The sequence below is a fragment of the Trichosurus vulpecula genome, chromosome 3, assembly GCF_011100635.1.
Source record: "Trichosurus vulpecula isolate mTriVul1 chromosome 3, mTriVul1.pri, whole genome shotgun sequence".
In the NCBI taxonomy this organism is placed as follows: domain Eukaryota; kingdom Metazoa; phylum Chordata; class Mammalia; order Diprotodontia; family Phalangeridae; genus Trichosurus; species Trichosurus vulpecula.
This window is the reverse complement of record NC_050575.1, coordinates 192,089,375-192,112,407: the sequence shown is the minus strand read 5'-3', so window position 1 is coordinate 192,112,407 and position 23,033 is coordinate 192,089,375. Positions and strand designations below refer to the sequence as shown.

Here is a 23,033-nt window from a genome sequence, read left to right as displayed (position 1 = left end):
GGAAAATATGGGATTACCTGGAGATTTTAGTTATCTAGTATATATTTTATTTCAGTTACCCCTGCTTTTTCTGACTCCACTACCAAAAATATTTGAGGCATGTGTGCACTTATCTGAACATGGCTGTCTCATTCACATTTGAACATGAAGGAATATGAACTGATGGTGCAAAACTGCAACTTTGGGGAAGTTTACTTTCAATGTCTTTGGGCTCCCCTCTGTGCTTCTTTTGACTCTCCTTCCCCATCTTTTGTACCCAGTAAAAACTTCTGGTGGGCTCCTTCCTTTGATGGACTCCTTGGACCTATTTTCTGAGCAGTCATCTTCTTGAAGGAAATGGTGGCATAGTAGGTAGAGTAAGAGTGGAGTCAAGAAGAACTGAGTTCAAATCTAGGCTCAGAAACTTACTAACTGTGTGACTCTGGGCAAGTCACTTATCCTGTGGTTGATTCAGTTTCCTCAACTGTTTAAAAAAAACCCCAGGGGTCATAATATTACCTCAAAGCTGTGCTTAGCATAGTGCCTGGCACATTTTTGTTGTTCAGTCATTTTCAGTCATGTCTGATTCTTCCTGACACTGTTTATTGTTTTCTTGGCAAAGATAATGGAGTGGTTTTCCATTTCCTTCTCCAGCTCACTTACAGCTGAGGAAATTGAGGCAAACAGAGTTAAATGACTTTCCCAGGGTCACACAGCTAATAAGTATCTGGGGCCAGATTTAAACTCAAGAAGGTGAGTCTTCCTGACTCCTGACCTGGCACTCTGCCCACTATAGCATCTCACCTAGCTTCCCCTACCTGACACATAGTAGGCACTCTATAAAAATTTATTCATTCTCTTCTCTCACTTCTGCACTGTCCCTTCATGATTCTGTCTAGCCTATTCCTTATGCATTTTTCTAGCTCCCTGCCAAAATAAACTATTCTGTGACCTTAGGGAAGAAAGTGTTGTGTTCTGTGTTCTGAGTCAATCTATTAAGTAGAGCTGAGTTATCCTTGCCTGCTTAAATATAAACATTTATATGCGGGGGCTCTTAATCTCTTAACCCAAAGGAGTGACCACTGTGAGCCTAATCACAGATTGTTCCCTCTTTTGCCTGTCCATGGGTCTGGCCCTGTGCTAATAAATTAATAGATAGACAAAGATAGTTTCCCACAAATTTGAGGAGGAGTTTCCCCCTAAATTATAGCCTAATGGAAAGAGTACTGGCTGCAGAGTGAGATGACCTGAGTTCAAATCCTACCTCTGACACTATGTGTATGACATTGGGCAAATCACTAAACCTCCTTGGGACTCTGTTTCCTCATCTGCAAAATTAAAGGATGAGACTAAAAGGCCTTTGAGGATCCTTTTAGCTCTAGATCTGTGATTCTTTGACTACTGTGAGGCTATTCATAGATTGCTTTCTATTTTTGCCTAGCTCTGTGCTCACAAATTAATGACTAGATGAAGATAGTCCCCTCTAACCCCACAATTTGCAGCTTTTATGTTTAATATAAGATATCATAGTACAACAGAAAGGGGATTGGCTCTGAAGTCAGAAAACCAGAATTCAAGTCCCAACTCTGTCACTTAACTCCCTGTGTGACCTTTGGGGACTCAGCCTCTTAGGAGGTTCAGTTTCCTGAGAGGGCAAGACTATGTTAGCCCTTAGGTGCTGGTACAATGGATAGAGCACTAGGCCTGGAGTCAGGAAGAGATGAGTTCAAGTCTGGTCTCAAACACTTACCATTTGTGTGATTGTGGGCAAGTCACTTAACTTCTGTTTGCCTCAGTTTCCTCAGCTGCTAAATCGGGATAATAATAGCACCTACCTCCCAGGGTTTTTGCCAGGATGAAAAAAGAAAATAATTGTCAAGCACTTAACACAATGCCTGGCACATAGTATGTGCCATATAAGTGTCTGCTATCATCATCATCATCACCATCATCATCATCATCATCATCATCATCGTCATCATCATTATTATTATCATCATTATATCTGTAATCCTCAGATCCTATAATGCAGCATGAAGCATGTGGCTGATCCTTAGGCTTGAGAAAGCCTGGGTTCTTCCAACAACTTGGTCACGTACTCTCTAAACCCTGGTGGAGTTCAAGGTTTAAACTGCACAGTAAACCACAGGATCTCAGATAGACTTTTTTTTGGGTGGGCATAGGAAGTAGAGGCTGGGTGGAAACACCCCCTCACCAGCAAAGAGGATGCAGTACCATTCATTCTCCCCTTTATCAAGTTTCATTCTCAGAAATGACTACAGTAGTAATCAAACTCATTAAACTAGTATGGCAAGGCCATATCCTGGGCACTGGTGACATAAAGACAAAAGGGAAAAATAGGAATGAAAAACAATGTCTGCCTTCATGGAGCTCACATTCTAGTGGGGGAGGGGAGGATCCTTAGGAGGTGTCAGGGAAGCAAGAGAATGACAGCATTTGAGTAGTCAAAAATACAATATAGTTTGAAGAAGGGGAGAGTACTATTGGGGGAACCAGAATGTCTTCTTGCAGGAGACGGCATCTGAGCTCAGCTTTGAAAGAAACTAAGATTTCTGTGAAGTAGAGCTGAAAAGGGAAGGTAGTCCAGGCACTAGGGATGGCCTGAAACTCTCTTAATGCAGATAGTTTATAAAATTATATTCACTATGAAATTTCAAGGCTCAACTTCCTGCCTCACAGAATTATTGCCAAAATAAGAGAAGAGCATATTTGTGAAAATCCTTTAAAAAGTTAAATCAGATATTATTAATTTAATCTTTTCTTTCTCAGCAGTGTATCTTGGCAAAAGCATTATATGATAACCATGCGGAATGCGCTGATGAATTGGCTTTCCGGAGAGGAGACATCCTGACCATTCTAGAAAAGAATGTCCCAGAAAGTGAGGGCTGGTGGAAGTGTTCACTTCATGGTCGACAAGGGCTGGCCCCTGCAAATCGTCTCCATCTCCTCACTGATTCTCAAGAGGGAGGACTTTCTCTCTCCTCCCAGAACAGCTTGGAAGAATTACCCAGCAGTCCAGAAGAGACTTGTCATGTGCCTTCTGAGCTCAATAGACCTGCTCCACCAGGTGTATATGAGCAGATGGTTGGTTGGGTAAAGTTACCCCAGCCTGTAGTTTCTTCTGCTGCTGATCAAGTGTATGAACAACCTGCACCACTGACCACAGCGAAAATTTTCACTGAAAAGACTCTAACCTTTGCTAAACAGGTATGTACTTTGGCACATATCAAGAAATATACAGTATAGAACTTGAGAAATTACATGTAAGAAAATCTGTTGACTGCTGTAGAACTTTGGATGTGAGTAATTGGTGTTATTCAGTGAATGCTGAGGAAATAATAATGAGCAGAAATGTATTTTGCTGGTAGGATTAGTACTATGTGCTTATCTCATCAATTTTCTTGTCTAGGCTAAGGAGTTCAGTTGGTGGTTGTTGTCCATAAACACCGCGTACATCCCTCTCCCACTTTGCTCATACTGTTTCCCTTCCTATTAGAATTGTCTTTCAACTATCTCTCCACTTACCTATATCCTCCTCCCCTTTCAGGTCAAGTCTGTTACATCTGGGGCTCTTAACCATGCCTCATTGTGAATGAGGTGGAGTCAGAAATTTATCCAAGTTGTCTCAGAATAGTTTTATCATCACAGACTCACTGGTACCAAAATTCTAGACTCCAGGAAGGTATCAAGTGTAGCCATAGCACACAAGATGTTCAAGGAGGAGGGGGGAAATGCATACACAACACTGCTCCACTGGCCACTTTCCTGTGGGCAAATGCATTGGGGAGGGAATAGAGATATTTAACAAAGATATTTTCTGAGGATAACAAATAATATAGTCATATCCCTTCCAAACCTCTGTAGGCTTAGCTGAGTCTGAACTTCTCTTTACAAACTTCCACTATTCTTTCTCCTTAAGCCTCAGAACTATATGTTGCCCCCACATACCAATAATGATGAGGCCAGCTTTGCGGTTTTCTTAGTGCTGAGAGAGCTAATTGCTATTTCCTCTACTTCTCCCCCTAGCCATGGTGCTGATAAGCTTTCATGAAGCTTTTCCTGCTTCTGTACATGATAGGAACACTGTCTCTGACATTTCTAGGGCATTTAATTTATGCTACCTTTTATCATCGTTTGTCATTTTTGTGTTATGTCTCCTCAGGCAGATTGTAAGTTTCCCAAGGGCAAGTATCAAGTGTCTTGCCTTTCTTTTTATAACCACAGTCTTACAGAGTGAATGATTAAGAAATTGTTGCTGCTGGTGATAAAATAGTGGATTCAATCCTTTTTAGCACATACCTAGCACATAGTTAGTGCTTAATAAATGTTTGTGGATTGATTGTTTGGAAGTTTGTTTGGATTAAATTCAACAAATATGTCTTCAAGCACCTACTATATGCAAAGTACTGTGCTAAATAAAAGTTTTATCACCCATTTCCTTAAGTCTGTCCAGCCTTCTTGTGGATAAGTATCTTATGAACAGTTGAGAAAGTGGAGATGATTCAGTGCACCCTATGACCACTACTAGAGCAAACTAGGTAAAACAGAACAAAATACTCAACATGCAGTGTGGATTGACGATCAGAAAATTCATCTTTTAAGAGGAAAGAACTGCATATTTAAGGCATATATTATAGCTAATAGTTTTTCTTCTCATTGACTATTAACTTTTCTTGATGTGTATATGTTAGAGTTGACAAGTTCAGAAAAATGTTTAACCATCTACTTAAGATGGAACCTTATAATACATTTCCATTCCATTATGTTTCATGAAGTGCTACATTTATTTCTAAAATAGATATGAGTTAGACCTTAGTCACTAGTATTCTCTTCATACCTTAATGGGGAGGGGGTGGGGAAGTAGGATGTCACTTCCTTGTTGTGAGGACTGATTTTCATTTGCCTTGCCAAGATGGTATCTTATAGGCATCAGGAGACTTGAGTTTTTAGTCCCAGCTCTGCCATGAACTTGCTTTGTGACTTAGGGAAGTGACAAAGTGACTTTGTGACTGTGGGAAATAATTTATATTTATGGGCCTCAATTTCTTCCATTAGAACATGGAAGAATTGAACCAGGAAATTTCTAAGAGCCCTTCTACCTTTATTAAGCTATGATTAACATTTTTTTGTTTTAAAAAATGCTCTCCTATGCACTTAACAAATATCATGGTGAATTGAATGGTCTCCTACTGGTTGGCTGGTTTTGTTTGTTTGTTCATCTTGTTTTTTTAAGCTTCTGACTTAACTATGGTATCAGAGAGACTTTCACTGCATTCATTAAATGTAGAGATGCTAGCAAGACTGTATTTCTATTGATTCAAAGGGAAGATATACAAAGGAGAGAGGAAGACCATAAAGTATTTTCCTTTCAAAGAATACAGCTTTACCAAATGCTGAGAATACAAGATAGACCCAGGTGCCCTTATTCAGGGTTATCATTTCCTCCTTCATCATCATGGACTCACGTCTCTATGTCACATTTGTTTTGCATCCAGCAAATGGCAAATGATGCTACCTTTGAGAATAGGCTAGCTTGCAAATTCTGTGTAGAGAGAATAGAAGGATCTTCAATTTGCAATCTTTTGTGCCACTGGAAGCCTGATGATCTACTAATTTACCATCCAGTGCTCTTTTTACAGTCAGCATCAGAAAGTACATGTTATTAAAAGGTTCTGAATAGTTTGCATTTCATAATTCCCTGAGCTACATCTTCTACAACAACACAGTTGTTACAAGGAACAATTGCACTGTGCCCCAGCACTGCTGGGCATTTGCTATGAGCATCATAAAGCTGTCAGTTGGCTTTGTGCAGGAAGCAGCTCAGGGCATCCTAGATCATCTCTTTGAAACAACTGCCATGGAGGCTAGACTCTCACATGCTCAGCTGTTCCCCGGACAGCTGACTAAAGTTCCCCAAAGTTACCTTTACACAGCCTATTGAAAGAAACCAAGACACTATGATTTAATTTTAGCCCTTGCCATATTTTTAATTTCTTTAGTCAACTAACAGAAAATGTAGGATGGCACAGTGGAAAGACCACAGGATCTTGAGTCAGAGGATCTGGGTTCAAATCTTGCCCTCTGTATGACCTTGGGCTTCAGTTTCTTTTTTTGCAAGATGAGGGGATTGGACTAAATGGCTCTGAAGTTTCTTCTAGTTCAAGATCTATGATTTTTATGGGTATTTTTATTTTATTATTATTTAATTTATTATTAATTAATTAATGTATTATTATTCTTTTGTGGGTATTTTACTAACTCAGAATATACTCTGGTGGATAGTAGGATGCAAGTTCCTTGAGGGTAGGGACTGTTTTGCATTTGCCTCAAGCATAGTAGGTACTTAGTTCATATTTATTGGGTTGGACTGAATTGGACAGTTGACCTCCAACTTTAGTCCCCTATAATTTGTGCTTTGTCTATCATTCTTGGGAGCTCTAAGAAGTGAAAGCTTCTTTTTTTTTAAAGAAAAACCTTTGTAACTACCCTAATCATTATTTAGAAGGCATGAGACATCATTCCTTTTAAAATCATTCTCTTTGGAAATAGTACTTAGACTGTAACACGTAATTCTAGCATAATATTCTTAAGGTTTTCAAAGCACTTCTGTTACAAATAATGCAGTATTATTATCCCCACTTCACAGATGAGAAAACAGCCTTAGAAAGGTTATATGACTTGCTCATGAACACGCAGTTAGTAAGTTTTAAAGTTGGAACTTAATTTGGGCTCTCCTGGTTCTTGGCCTGATGCTAATAAAGGGGATGTCTTTTTCTTGTTTTTTAAATGCTTATTAATCAGTCACATGCAATAGCCTTTTAGAAACGTGCTTTCATTAGTGATAACAGATCACCTGAAACCAAAAGGAAACCAAACTAGAACTCCCTTGCAGCTGAAGTGGAACTCCTGAGACTGACACTCAGACTTTCAGTTCTACTTAGAGACCTTGGAAGTGTTCAAGCCTTTCAGTTTTTTGTTAAGTTGTATCTGTTTTCTTTCTCTTTCCTATGTTTATGATATCATAGCCTCATAGTTAAAGAGCTACAAGGGACCTTTGGGGCCATCTAGTCCAACCCCCACATTTTACAAAATGAGGAAACTGAGACCCAGAGTGATTAAGTAGGTTATTTGAGGTCACGTGGGTGGTAAAAAAAGAAGAGATCTGAGCCCTGGTCCTTTGATTCCAAATCAATACTTTTTCCACTGAACCAACAGGAATTACTTAATGATTTCTCCTGCTCCTAGGTGGAAAGAAACCTAAGGATTTCTGAACAAGTAGATAACCATTCTATTTTTTAATAATGACAAGCAAGAAAATGAAAAATTTCTCTGAGCATTTACTAGGGGGAACAAAGAGGTACAGGATTATGATGAGAGTTAGATGGTACCTTAAAATCATCTAAGATGGAGCAGCTAGGTCATGCAATGAGTAGAGCACCAGCCCTGGAGTCAGGAGGACCTGAGTTCAAATCCGGCCTCAGACACTTGACACACTTACTAGCTGTGTGACCTTGGGAAAGTCACTTAATCCCAATTACCGTACCTTCCCCCCTGAAAAAAAAAACAACAAAAAAAATCATCTAAGACTAGCCCCTACTCTCATTAGTGGAGGAGGTGAATAGTAGGAGATAAGTTCCAGCTATGTTCCTCTGAATTTGTTAAAAGGGTGGCAAAGTTTATAATTCCCGGTTCTATCAGGTAGCTTTTACAAAGGAATATTTGTTTTAAAAATATAGCAAGAAGAAATGTACAAACATTTTTTCCAATAACTCTGGGGCATCATCCCCCATGTACTACCTTGGCCTTTGGAGCCAGGCCAGGGGAAGTGGGGATTGGGTTTATAACTTAACTCAATTCTTACATAGCATTGGTCCCATGAAGTTCACATTCAAAGGAGCATTGCTGCTACGTGAGTCCTTCCACTGCACTGGGGTCCAAAAGGTCACTCCCAAAGGAAGGTCACTTCTAAATATCTTTCCTTGCTCCTTGTGGCATGAAGGCCATGTTGGCTACCAAAGTCAGCCTCGTTTCCAACTTCAGGCTTCCATTTTCTCTCTCTCTTGGCCTTTGAAATTTCCAAGATCAGAGACTCCTCTTCCTACATCTAGAATGAAAAACAACCAACTGAGGCCATATGGCGTTAAAGTGGGAAGACCTCATAGCTCTCTTTATCTTATAGAATGGTCTCTCCATCTGATTCTGTTATGTCACCAAGGGGCAGATGAAGACAAGAAGAAGGGTGGATAAAGGGAAATCCCTAAAGCTAAAAAGCCTTCTTGAATTCCCACAGTTCTGGCTATAGTAGCCAATGGAGAACGTTTCTTCCCAATCAATGGTAGGTCAACTGCAGCCGGTTATAGAATGTCCATGAACACATGTCTTTTATGCACCATCAATATTCTCCTAGAAAGAATTCCCTAGCATCCACCATGTGGAGGTGTCATCTTAGCAAGCTGAAGGGGTCTACACATGAGTCAAACTTCCATTACACATATGTACATATATACTCTCGTAAAAGAATAGCAATAGAAATAAAATATAATAAAATAAAAATCTCTACTACTAACTTCCTCCCCTCTAGTTACACTCATGTTGGTAGGCCCAAACAGAGTACAGAGTAAGGAGCTTCCTTAAGGCAGCAAGGTGGCACAGAGAATGGAGTGCTGGCCTTAGAGTCAGAAAAACCTGAGTTCAAATTCTGCCTCCAACACTTACTAGCTATGTGACCTTGGGTAAGTCACTTAACCTCTGTCTGCCTCAGTTTCCTCATCTGTAAAATAGAGATAATAATCACATCTACTTTCCAGGGTTTTTGTGAAGATAAAATGAGACAATATTTGTAAAAAATTGCCAGCTATGGAAAATTCTGATGATAATTCAGCTTTATTTTTCATATCTTGAAATCATTAGACACCTTTAGTTTAAGAGTCGTTGAAAGTTGAAAGACCCTGAAGACTTGAAATTGGAATTTCATATACACCATTTGGTAGTAGTATGCCCATATTTAACCTCCTTGGATCTTAGTTTTCTCATCTGTAAAGTGGGAAGAATAGTACCTGTAATATCTAATTCATAGAATTATCATGAGGATCCAATATGTCAAGTTCTTAGCAAACTTTCAAACACAGTACAATTGCCAGCTATTTTTTTTAATCATTATTAGAGGCAATGTGGTGCAGTGGGAAAAGCGTTGGATTTTCAATCAAAGAGCCCAGGTTTGAATCCCAGCTTTCTCACTTGTTACCTGGCTGACCCGGGGTGAGTCATTTAATATTCCTGAGCTTGAATTTCTTCATCTATAAAACGTTGGCATAAACTGGGGAATGATCAATTTGTGATGAACGTCATGAAATATTACTAAAATATTATTAAAACATTACGACAATGAGAAATTCAAAGAAAAATGGGAAGACTCGGAAGAACTGATATGGAGTGAAGTAAGCAGAACCAGGAGACTATAATAACGTAAATAAAAGGTAGGCAGACCCAAGATGGTGGCTGGAAAGCAGGGACTAGCATGAGCTCCCCGCCAAGTCCCTCCAAAAACCTATGAAAAATGGCTCTGAACCAATTCTAGAACTGCAGAACCCACAGAATAGCAGAGGGAAGCAAGGCTCCAGCCCAGGACAGCCTGGATGGTTGCTGAGTGAGGTCTTGCATGCACAGAGGTGGGAGCAGAGTGGAGCGGAGCAGAGCCCAGCATGGGCAGCGTGGACCAACCAGACCAGGAGCCAGGCGGAGCATGCCCTAGCGCCCTGAATCAGTGAGCTGCAGCAGTTCCGAGACTTCTCAACCCACAAACACCAAAGACAACAGAGAAGGTTAGTGGGAAAAGCTGCTGGGGACAGAGTGAAAGAAGGAGTTTGTGGTTTGGCCACCGCCCCAGGGGCAGCGGAGGTGGGGCAGCTACAGAACTATAGCTGCAGTTGCTTCCTGCCCCAGGCCCACCTGGTGGGAGGAATTAAGTGATGGATCAGAGCAGGAGTGAAGAGCCTGCTGAAGATCTAAGTCCAGTCTGGGTGGGGGGTTCTTGGGGAAGGAGAAGTGCTGGTGTGGCAGAGCTGGTGCATCCCCCCAAGCTTGGAACATAGTACTCTTTACAAGCAGTCATACCCCGCTGAAAAACTCAAGGGTCAAGTAAGTTGGCTGGGAACATGGCCAGGCAGTGAAAATGCACCCAGATTCAGTCTCAGACTTTGGAATCTTTCTTTGGTGACAAAGAAGACCAAAACATACAGCCAGAAGAAGTCAGCAAAGTCAAAGACGAATTGGTCTCAGGCCATGGAAGAGCTCAAAAAGGATTTGGAAAAGCAAGTTAGAGAAGTAGAGGAAAAATTGGGAAGAGAAATGAGAAGGATACAAGAAAACCATGAAAAACAAGTCAATGACTTGCTAAAGGAGACCCAAAAAATACTGAGAAATATACTGAAGAAAACAACACCTTAAAAAATAGACTAACTCAAATGGCAAAAGAGCTCCAAAAAGCCAATGAGGAGAAGAATGCTTGGAAGGCAGAATTAGCCAAATGGAAAAGGAGGTCCAAAAGACCACTGAAGAAAATACTACCTTAAAAATTAGATTGGAGCAAGTGGAAGCTAGTGACTTTAAAAGAAATCAAGATATTATAAAATAGAACCAAAGGAATGAAAAAATGGAAGACAGTGTGAAATATCTCATTGGAAAAACCATTGGCCTGGAAAATAGATCCAGGAGAGATAATTTAAAAATTATTGGACTACCTGAAAGCCATGATCAAAAAAAAGAGCCTAGATATCATCTTTCAAGAAATTATGAAGGAGAACTGCCCTGATATTCTAGAGCCACAGGGCAAAATAGAAATTGAAAGAATCCACTGATTGCCTCCTCAAATAGATCCCAAAAAGAAATCTCCCAGGAATATTGTTGCCAAATTCTGGAGCTCCCAGATCAAGGAGAAAATACTGCAAGCAGCCAGAAAGAAACAATTTAAGTATTGTGGAAACACAATCAGGATAATCCAAGATCTAGCAGCTTCCACATTAAGAGATTGAAGGGCTTGGAATACGATATTCTGGAAGTCAGTGGAGCCCAGCAAAACTGAGTATCATGCTCCAAGGCAAAATATTGACTTTCAATAAAATAGAGGACTTTCAAGCTTTCTCAGTGAAAAGACCAGAGCTGAATAGAAAATTTGACATTCAAACACAAGATTCAAGAGAAGCATGAAAACGTAATCAACAAAAAGAACAAGAAAAAGAAATTGCAAGAGACTTACTAAAGTTGAACTGTTTTGTTTACATTCCTACATGGAAAGATGATGTGTATGATTCATGAGACCTCAGTGTTAGGGTTGCTGAAGGGAATATGCATATATATATATATATATATATATATATATATATATATATATATATATATATATATATATATGTTTATGTATATATATGTATATTTGAGTGTGTTTGTATGTATATATGTATGTGTGTATATATACATAGAGAGAGAGAGAGAGAAAGCGGGCACAGGGTGAGTTGAAGATGAAGGGAAGATATCTAAAAGAAATAAAATCAAATTAAGGGATGAGAGAGGAATATATTGAGAGAGGGAGATAGGGAGAGATAGAATGGGGTAAATTATCTCACATAAAAGTGGCAAGAAAAAGCAGTTCTGTAGGAAGAGAAGAGAAGGCAGGTGAGGGGGAATGAGTGAATCTTGCTCTCATCAGATTTGACCTGAGGAGGAAATACCATACATACTCAATTGGGTATTTTACCCCACAGGAAAGGAGGAAGAAGATAAAAAAAGGGAGGGATGATAGAAGGGAGGGAAGATGGGGGTGGAGGTAATCAAAAACAAACACTTTCGAAAAGGGACAGGGTCAAGGGAGAAAATTCAATAAAGGGGGATAGGTTAGGAAGGAGCAAAATATAGTTAGTCTTTCACAACATGAGTATTGTGGAAGGGTTATACATAATGATATGCATGTGGCCTATGTTGAATTGCTTGACTTCTTAGGGAGGGTGGGTGGGAAGGGAAGAGGGGAGAAAATTTGGAACTCAAAGTTTTAAAGACAGATGTTCAAAAACAACAAAAAAAAAGTTTTTGCATGCAACTAGAAAATAAGATACACAGGCAGTGGGGCATAGAAATTTATCTTGCCCTACAAGAAAGGAAGGGAAAAGGAGATGGGAGGGGAGTGGGGTGACAGAAGGGAGGGCTGACTGGGGAACAGGGCAACCAGAATATATGCCATCTTGGAGTGGGGGGGAGGGTAGAAATGGGGCGAAAATTTGTAATTCAAACTCTTGTGAAAATCAATGCTGAAAACTAAATATATTAAATAAAAAAAAATTTAAAAATAATGTAAATAAAAAGAACACTAAAATGAAGCCAAATGCTAAGTAATTCTAAAAACTATTCATTGCCCCAGAAAAATGATGTGGAAATACACCACCCTCCTTCTGTAGAGAGGTGGTGGACTGGTTCAGTGTGTTGCCTACATGCATTGTATTTGTTGTCTTTAACTCTTTTTCTTTGTTACAAAGGAAGAGTGGTTGAGAAGAATATTCCAGAATTACTGCGATATTAAGAAATTAAAGCTTAATATTTTAAAAAATAAAGTGGGCAGGTTGTGCTAGGTAGCCTCTGAGATCCCTTTGAGCCACAAACCTTTGATCCTGAAGTGATTTTGAGAATTCATAGAATTATAGTTGTCAGAGGGCTTAGCATTCACTCATCTAGGAGAAATCCTTAATGTTACAGATGTGAAAATTGAGGCCTAGACGTGAAATGACTTGCTAAATTCAGAGAGTGGGCTAGTTGCAGAACTAGGCCTGGAAACTAGGGCAAGAAATCTTTTGGGTTACTTTGAAAACAACAACACTCTGGTTTTCTTAGAATTATAAACTGAACTGGCTTCCTTATTTTAAGTCATGTAAAGAACCTAATGGGCTTCAGGTTTAACTTCAGGCTAAAAATCCAAAATGAGGAAAGGGGCTTTTTTTTTTTTTCATATTTCACTGTACGTATCACGAATCAACTTTGCTGAGCAAGTCAGCCCATACTAAGTAGTTCCTGATTTAGAGTTTCTATCTAGTATTGTATAGCCCCTTGCTTTTCCTTTTCACTTTGACCATGTACTTCTTCTTCTCTAATTGCATTCCTTCTTTAAGCATGTTTTCTGAGAAGTGGGCATTTTTGTAATATGTTCACTGTATCCAAAATTTCCTTAATAGAAATTTTCTCATAAAAATTCCTTTGCTCATGCTCATGCTCAACAAAATCAGTTAAACTGCAAGAACTCAAAACACATCAGAGTAACATCCTCACTGGGATAACTTTGGGTGAAAATAGATTGTTAATTGGTGAAAAAATAAGATTAGCTTTCTTGCTTTAGGGCATCTGATTGAGATCCCAAAGTCCTCCTAGATAATAGAATGGTCCAATGATATTGTATCCACGGTACTTAAAGACTCAAAAATCAGACCTTTTCCACAATCCTCATGAAATTTCCTCTAACAATTCCTCCTCCACCCTATTGATAATAAGTTTCCGTGTTCCTAGATCTCACATGATCCTTTTTTTTCATCATTGCTACACACACGTCATGTATTATTTTGTTTCATGGTTATGTGTATATTGTTATCTCTCCTTACTAAACTACAAACACTAAGACAGTAAGGCACATATCCAGAGGTGTGCTGACACCAGAAGGTATGGGCTCATGAGAGCTGATGGCTACATTTTCAGTGTAAGCAGTTATACCTTCAAAATCGGGAAATGCTACAAATCAGGGCTTAGTTTTGTTGTTATTGTTGATTATATAGACTCATGATGATGAAGAAAAGGTCAATGATGAAGAGCAAAAATTAAGTATGGTGTGGGTACATTTTTCCTCAGAGAGCTGATTTTGAAACATTTATTAGCATATCCCTGAAAATATTTCATCTAAATTTTTCAGATTCTCTAATGGTGAGAAAAGTGTTCTGCATACAGCTTCATAAATGCTTACTGCATTCATTTAAATTTAATCCTCTAACCCTTTTCTCCTCTGCCATACATGCAGAATAATCTTATCCTAATTTGGCTTTTGTTTAAATCTGGATTTTCATACATCCTAGAATATTAAAGTTGGATCAGTCTTAGGCATTGACCAGTTGATTAATCAACTGATTATATAGCCATGATTTTTACAGAGGAGGAAAAAAATCCCAGGGAGAGGAAGTGACTTAACCAAAGTCACGTGACAAGGTACTGAAATAACAGGGACTAAAAACCAGATTTTCTGACTCTGGAACTGGGTTCTTTTCACTAAACCACATATCCTCAATATTGGTTTACATAAAACAAGAGGCAAGTGAGAAAGACTTAAACTTTCCGTCTGTTTTCAAAATTAAGAATAATGGATTTATCAAAATTACATTGCTGAGCAGACATCATCTCAGTAGCATACCAAAAAAATTTAATAATAATTATTAATTAAATTTATTTTACATTTTAATTAATCAATTAAAAATAATAATACACATTTATATAAGTCATTCTAAGTTCTAGAAGGATTCACAACAATTTCACAACCTGGTCATGTTATTTCTTTTACCAAGTAAACTTTAAACTCCTCTGATTGACTCTCAGGGACCTCTAGTCTGGTGCTGCCCTGCCTTTCCAGCTTTATCTCCTATTACTTCTTTCCATACAGTCTGTACCCCAGACATACTGGCCTACCCCTGCCTTAACCCCCCAAATATTCATCGTACTCTGCTGTATCCTTGCCTTTGCTCACACTATTCCCTATCCCTACAACATTCTCCCTCTTTGCTTTCCTATCTGTCCTCCAAAGCCCATCTTCCATGAAGCCCTTCTCATTTCCTCATATTAAGCCTCTCCCTCAAACTTCATATATTTTGTTTGAAAACTCTATAATCAACAAGCAATTATTAACACCCACTATGTGTCAAAAACTTTGTTAGGTGCTAGAGATGAAAAGGTAAAAAAAGATCCTCAGATTTTTGTCAGAATACTAGTTATCTGTTTTATCTTATCTCCTTTCCTGATTTTAAACCTGTGACTACAGAGGGCTGAGTCTTAGCGTCTATCCAACTGCTTAGCACCGTATAATGCACATAGTAGATAGTTGTTTGTGTAAGGGGGGGAGGTAGATTGAGTTAATCAATCAAATCACCCCCACCCCACTCAAAGCAACCAACAAGATCTCCTAGCCTGATGCTTTTATCAGATAAGACAGTCAATAAGAAATGTGAACTAGGTATGAATCACTCTGAAATTTCCTTTGAATTAATTAATTACAGGCTCTAGACTAATTTCAAAAAGTACTTGATCAAAAAGTCCTTGAAAGCCACTGAATGACTCACCTCGTGCACAGCACAGGATTTATATTGGTGTTAGATATAGATATTTGGTCATACCCTGTGGGTCATCTATAAAATAGCAACCCAATTTGGAAGCCAGAGGATTTAATCATTTCCCAACCTAGAAGAGAACCATTTCAGCCAAGTGCCTGAGAGGTAATCACTTGGAGGTGGGAAAGGAACTCCTAGGCCCTGGTCTCTGCCTTGGTCTTGGTCTCCTCTTCCCCTCTTGACCACAGGGGGATCTTGTGAACATTAAAGAATTGGAAGATGTATTTTCTGTTGCACCCTAGACCTAGAAGCATCCCTAGAAGCTGGTACAGTGTTTACTTTGGAATCAAGGACAATCTAATTTAGACACACAGCAATTTCAAGAAGCACAGTAGAAAAGCTTCATCATGCCTAATGGGATTCTCTTGAGAACTCCAGGAAAAACATTTCTAGGCCCTGCGAATTACTTCTTTGTAACACATACTCTCTTAGCAGAACTCTACTTTCTCCTAGACTCTGTATGTTGTTATGGGACAGTGTGCCACATTCTTTTGGGGAGATATTTCATACCAATTATTCCTACTGTACCACTTTAGTAAATATCCTTTTCTAACATCTAATTAAATTTGGCTAATTAATATCAACTGATCATCACATGGAGGAAAGTACACTGTTAGGGCCTTATAAGTTATGATGCATTAGAAAACCACTACTCCCAACCCCTACTATTGGGCTACTATTTGAACCCAGGTGGAGAGATATAGCAGTTACCCTCTGAGGCCCTCACCAGTGTGAGTGAAGGTTAGGAGAGTATTTCAGATCATGTGCTGCCTTTGTAATAGAGGATGGTAAGGTTTTGCTAGCCACATGTTGAACGAATGAATGAATAGGGTATATGATGCAAGTATTCATCATCCTACTTATACAGATGAGGAATCAGAGGCCCAGAAGTAGTAAGTATCTTGTTGATAGCCCTAGAAATCATAGGAATAATAAATATCATAGAACTATTAAGTATTAAAGATTTAAACCTAAGATGTGACTCCAACCAATGTTCTTTCCACTACACTACCATCTCTCTACTTTATTTGGTTATATACTATAATAATCTTTGTCAGTACAAATTAATTTTGAATAGGTATTTCAATGTCAAAGATTTTTATTTCTTTTTTATAAATTTATTTGTTTTTAGTTTTCAACATTCACTTCCATAAGCTTTTGAGTTTTTAGATTTTTATTTTTTAACCATTTTCTTCTTATTATTCTTTCCCAGGACCTCTTTACACTTCCCAGACCAATTCCAATCTTGTTATCAACTATTAATTCACAAGTTTATGATGTTCCATCCCCACAAAGTCAAGGTCGCTTGATTCCTAAGGTGAGGCTGTCTTCTAATTAAGGAATATATTGTTATGCCCAGAGGTGTCAGAAATTATATTTCTAGAGTTAGGGTCTTTAATGTGATAATTGCATCTTAACTTTATTTGTATATTTCTTAATGAATTTTAAGTCTTATAACTCCAAATAATATGCCACTGGCATTAGTGAAACTTTTAAGTATATGCAATCTAACATATAGATGCCAGGAGATTTTGTCCTTTCAGCCCTAGAAATGCTGTAGTTCTATGATTTTATTACTGTAGGTACCCTTTGTGTCTACCTACTTACTTTGTTTCACCAACAAAGACTGCAACCTTCCTATGACTAGGTCCACTGTCTTCAAGAGTTACTGTGATGAAAATATTAATAATCTTTTAACCAGCTTGGCGATGGGTTTTTATGAACTGAACAAAGCTATTCTTGAGATAACTGATGTCATAGATGGGCCTGTACTCAAAGGCTTTCTGTCTTGGCAATACTTGCTGGGTTTCATACTCCTTTGCATGGCCTTCAAAAACTGAGGGTCACTTCCATCACATAAAGGTACATCATAGTAGGACTACATGCAATAAAAAATGGTATGCAAATTAAATGATGACTATGAATAAATGTTGTGTCTTGCTACTATCCTAGTACACTTGAAATCATGTTGATTCCAATTTTTTTAGGAACCAATTTTTTTCTTATGTTTCCCCCCATAAGTTACTCAATCCTCAGCTAGGAAAAAAAGTCTACATTTTTATACTTGCAAATTTATGTATCTAAATCCATTTTTGTAAATTCCCTTAATGTTCTCATGACAATAGAAAACTGAAATTTGTAAGTCATGCCAATCTTTGAGAATTGTGATGCCCAACATATATTATCATATAAAGAAAAATGAAAGTGCTGTGAGTAAAGTAAAAAAATTTTGAATATTTTTTATCAGGACCTTTATTTGGAACCAAAATCCATTTATTCTTCTGGTTTATAAAGGTTATATACAAGTCACAGAAATTAAATCAAGTAGTTTAGGTAAACTCTTCTTCTAGACTTTACCTATAGGAAAGGTTTTATCCAAAGAAAAGGTAAATTGGAAAAGTATGTTTTAGATTCAATGTCTTCTATATCAATATATGACACTGGTACCAAAGGAATATGTACTCTATAATTGGGAGGCCTTCCTTTAATTCTTCATGAATTTGTGCTTGGGTTAAAGAGAGGCTCGAGGAGGATCAGATTAGTCACCATCTTGTTCTTCTCTTTTGTTGAATTTATCTCAAGAACAGGAGCAACAGGTATATGACATTCCAGGAAGCTCTGAAAAGGCAGGAATCCATGTTCCAACGAGCCATGTAAGTACGATATAGATCATTATGTAAATATTTATAAATAACATTATGAAATTATTAAAAGATTTAAAGCACCAGAAATTAGATTAGATTGGCTCCAAAAGAAAGAGGCAACTATTGCACAGTAGAATGAGAACTGTTTTTGAAGTCAGAAGATTTAGGTTCAACTTATGGAATTACAGAATCTCAGAATTAGAAGGGTTTTCTGGTCCAGAAATGGTTGCAGTAAAAACAAAAGGCATGAAGAAACCTTAAAAACATATAGAAATGGCCGATGTGGTTATGCATTCTTATAATCCTTGGTGCTTGGGAGACTGAGGTTGAAAGTTTACTTGAGCTCAAGAGTTCTGAACAACATTGGAGACAAAGTCCTTTGAATGTCTGCATTTGGTACCACATCAGTATTACGAACCACGACCACCACTCTAACTAAGGAGGGATGAACTGGCCCAGACTGGAGAAGGAGCAAGTCAAAACTTCTTTACCAATCAGCAGTGAGATTGGGCCCACGAGTATGCACTCCCAGCCTGGCCAAGATAAGAGAATATGTATGTAGATAAGGAGGTAGATAGGACAGACAGACAGATAGATAGATAGGTAGATGAGACACATAAAGTGTAGGAATCTTGTAGGGAAGCAACCACTCAAGGTTAGCATTTGTGACAGAGGAGAGAAAAACTGCACATATTTTAGATTTTTAGGAAATAGGTCTATAAGGGTGAAGAGGAAGGAAAGGTAGCCTTTGGCCTAAAATTCTACAAGAGAAGTCAGCCCAGGAATGAGGGGAAGCACACATAAACGAAATTTTGAAGGCACAAAAAGGAAATAATTCCAGTGAAAAAGAAAAGATAAGTGTGTAAAAATACCAATGTTGATATTCAGTAAACTTATCAACCTAACTTAGATTTAAAAAAAAAAGCGTATGTAGAAAATTGAAGAAAGGACAGAGAATTGGGGGGGGGGGTGGGGTGGGAAATAGTAAAGTTAGACATGGTCCTACAGAGTTTCAGTCATGCCAAAACTCATAATAGGCTGAGTTTGGCAAAGAAATCTAAGCACAAAAAAAAGGGTGGAATTTTTTTGTTTATTTCTCTTTTACAGGGAAAAAATGGTTAAAGAAGAAACGGGGCCATTGTTCCACAGTGCATCTTCACTTATTGCATTGAAGTGACTCAATATCAAAGTATATGTTGATTTAATATAGGGAGAGATTGATTATATTTTAATAGACAGAGAATGACCCACCCACTCTTTACACGGAGTGAGACTGCTGATTTGTAAGAGCAAAACAATAAAAATTAATGCAAAGCTAGAATAAAAGAATTAAAATGAGAAAGGATATAGTATCTAATTAACACAGCTCTGACTTGACCTATTGAAACAAGTTATTAATGCCAACAAGTGGGAAATTGGTTGAAAAAAAAGGGCATTGACACCTATTATAACAATTTCATATAGAAGCTTATCTAATATAAATCAGTTGTCATAATGAGGAAAACAAAAGAGCATAAAAGCCACTTTAATTAGCAAACACTTGACAAGCAAAGAGACAAGCAAAACCAAGTTTAGAACATAAAATTGCTTGTAAAATCTTAAGGAGAAAAAAGGTAGAAGATTATGAGCAGTATTACCTTATAAATCAGAAATGAGCAGTGGAGGGGAAAAATATTTTAAATAAATTTTGGAAAGACAGCCAACAAAACTCTTCTTCACATCAAGCACACTGGAAATACTACACTTGTACTCAAATCTCATAGTCTCAAATGCCACTGAAGAAAACAGGGAGGGAGGAAAAACAGTTGTACCAGTTATACAAAGAAAATCCATTCTGGAGGTGAAACACTTTGAAGGTTCTGAGGGATTAATTCCTAAGAGATCTGAAGGAGAGGAACACTCCAAAGACAGGGGGAAAAATCTTAGACTTTGTTATTACTGGAAAAGATTATAAGGAGAACATCAATAATTGCTTATCCACAAACCTGCTTTCTAATCTTTGTAAATTTTTTGAGAATAATTGTATGTACATCAACAACATCTTTGACTAGGTATTAAAAATGAACAGTCAGGCTTTTGCAAGTGCTATTCCACTATAGACTACATCTTTACCGTCGCACAATTAATAGAAAGATCCCTCACAACAAACTAATAAAAGAGCCAGAGTCATACAGTCATAAAATGAGCAAGAGTCATACAGGATGGGTATGTATGACTGCATCTTGGTCTTCATGATTGGAAGGAATACCCACATGAATGAGATGAGTCAGTTAATGAGCATTTATTAAGTGCCTGCTATGTACTAGGCACTGTGCTAAGTGCTAAAGAGACAACAAAAGTCAAAAATAGTCTCTGCTTTCAGGGAGCTAATAATCTATAAATAGAGAGATAAATGATACACATAAATTATAGAAATCTTGAGGAGGAAGCAATCAGTGTCAGAATTTGTAAACAACATAAAAACAACAATGTACAAACAAATATATACAGGATAAATTGGAGATAATCAACAGAGGCATTATACTAGGATTAAGAGGGAATGGAAAGGCTTCTTCATGAAGTGGAATTTTAGCTAAGACTAGAAGTTAGAGTGGCCAGGAGACTGAGATGATGAGGGACAGTCAATGAAAATACCCAGAGTCTGGAGATGGAGTCTTGTGGGAAGAAAAGAAAGGAAGTCAGTGTCACTGGATCGTAGAGTACACATAGCAAATAAGGTGTAAGAGGACTAGAAATGTAGGAGGGGCAGGTTGTGAAGGGCTTTGAATGCCAAACATAGGATTTTGTATGTGATCCTGGAAGTGATAGGGAAGCACCAGAATTTATTGATTAAGAAGATGACAAAGATTTGTGATTTAGGAAGATTAATTTGACAGCTGAGTGGGGGATAGACTGGAGTGGAAAGAGACTTGAGACAGAGAAACCACCTATCCCTTGACAGACTTTTGGTTCCTTAAATCTGTATGTTTTGGTAATATGTAAGTTAAAGTAAAATTCATAGTCAGGTGATTTTGATTCTTCTGTACAACTTTTAAAATTGAGAAGTGGGAAGAAAGTGCTTTGTAGACCTTTAGTGGGAGCCATTATTTTTATTACTATCCTTATTATTTTGACTGCTGCAACCTTTTAGCCTTCAGCTCAGCAGAGGCAAAAGAGCAACAAATTTGGGGAACTGAGATGTAGGCTCAGTCTTACCCCTGGCACATAGGAAGTGACTAATAAATGCTCTTTGATTAATGTGCAGTTGAAGAAATACCAGCTTAGGCCAGTTATTTGACATCTCTGAGCTCATATTTCTTCATCGGCACATCAATCAAAGAGCATTTATTAGTTACTTCCTATGTGCCAGGCAGTGTTTTAGACAATGGGGATACAAACACAAAAAGAAAAAGGAAAAAAAAAAAAGAAAAAGTCCTTGCTCTCAAGAAGCTTACATTCTAGCAAGAGAAACAGCATATACATGCAGAAGAATATACAGGATAAATAATACAAATAGAAAGTAGTTTGGAAAGGAGTGCACTAGCATTTAGGGGGACAAGGGAAGGCTTCATAGAGAAGGAGGTGCTTACATTACATCTTAAAGAAAGAGAAGGATTCATTGAAGCAGAAATGAGAAAGGGTTGTATTCAAGTCACAGGGGACAGCCTGTGCAAACACAGGAGTACTACTATGTTGGAAGATCTGAGAGAAGTCTGGCTTTGTTAAATTGTGGAGTATGAGAAGGTAGTAATATCCAATAATGAGGCTGGAAAGATAGGCCATTGCCAAGCTATGAAGGGCTTTAAAATTCACATTGAGGAGTTTATATTTTATCCTAGAAGCAAAAGAGTCACTAGAGTTTATTGGTTAGGGGAATGATATGGTCAGACTGACACTTAAGGGAAATCCTTTTGGTAGCTATGTAAGGATGGATTAGAGAGAGAGCTGAAGCAAGGAGACTAATTAGGAGACCATAATGGGATTAATAATATTTGTCAAGGTAGCTAGGTGGTGCAGTGGATAGAACACTAGCCCTGGAGTCAGGGGGAGCTGAGTTCAAATCTGACCTTAGAGGCTACTAGCTGTGTGAACTTGGGCAAGTCACTTAACCCTGATTGCCTCCCCCCCACAAAAAAAAAATTGTCCTATTACTTCACAAGGTTGTTAAGACTGTGAGGTTCAAAGGAGATGTAGAATTACTGCACAATTAAGTGGTTGGTCAGTCAAAAAGCATTATTATGTAAAGGCAATGTGTTAAGCATTAAGAATCTAAAGAAAGGCAAAAAACCAATCCCTGCTCTCAAGGAGCTCACATTCTAATGGACAAGAAAATACATAAAGAACAATACATACACACACACACAGAGAGGTAAGTTGGAAACAATCACAGAGTGAAGGCATTAGCATTAAGAAGAACAGGGAAAGACTTCACAGAAGGTAGGGCTTTAGCTGGGATTTGAAGGAAGCCAGGGAAGCCAGAAGGAAGAGGTGAATAGGGAGAGCGTTCCAGGTCTGATGACAGCCCGTAAAAATGCCCTTGTCAGAAAAAAATCAAAGCTATCTAAAGTCATATAAAAAATGTTCTAAATTGTTATTGATTAGAGAAATGTGAATTAAAACAACTCTGAGGTACCACCTCACACATCAGGTTGGCTAATATGACAAAAAAAAAGGAAAATGATGGATGTTGGAGAAGAATGTGAGAAAACTGGGGTGCTAATGCACTGTTAGTGGAGTTGTGACATTCTGTACAAAAATTCGGAACTATGTCCAAAGGGCTATAAAATTCTATCCTTTGATCCCACTATACCACTGCTAAGTCTACATCCCAATGACATCCAAAAAAGGGGGAAAGGACCTATTTGTATAAAATATTTGCAGCAGCTATTTTTGTGGTGGCTACTGTAGTATATGATTGTAATGGACTATTATGGTGCTATAACAAATCATAAGCAGGATGATTTCAGAAAAACCTAGAAAGACTTACGTGAACTGATGAAAACTAAAATGA

General features: G+C 38.1%; 1 protein-coding gene across 1 annotated transcript in view; it reads left to right on the top strand.

The window, feature by feature from the left end:
• CASS4 (Cas scaffold protein family member 4) overlaps nucleotides 1-23,033 on the top strand; it is a 59,361-nt gene that overhangs the window by 28,702 nt on the left and 7,626 nt on the right. Inside the window, exons 2-5 of the mRNA XM_036752110.1 lie at nucleotides 2,770-3,207; nucleotides 16,612-16,716; nucleotide 16,789; nucleotides 17,982-18,052. Coding sequence (XP_036608005.1) covers nucleotides 2,770-3,207; nucleotides 16,612-16,716; nucleotide 16,789; nucleotides 17,982-18,052 — 615 coding nt within the window. The remainder of the gene's footprint in view (nucleotides 1-2,769; nucleotides 3,208-16,611; nucleotides 16,717-16,788; nucleotides 16,790-17,981; nucleotides 18,053-23,033) is intronic.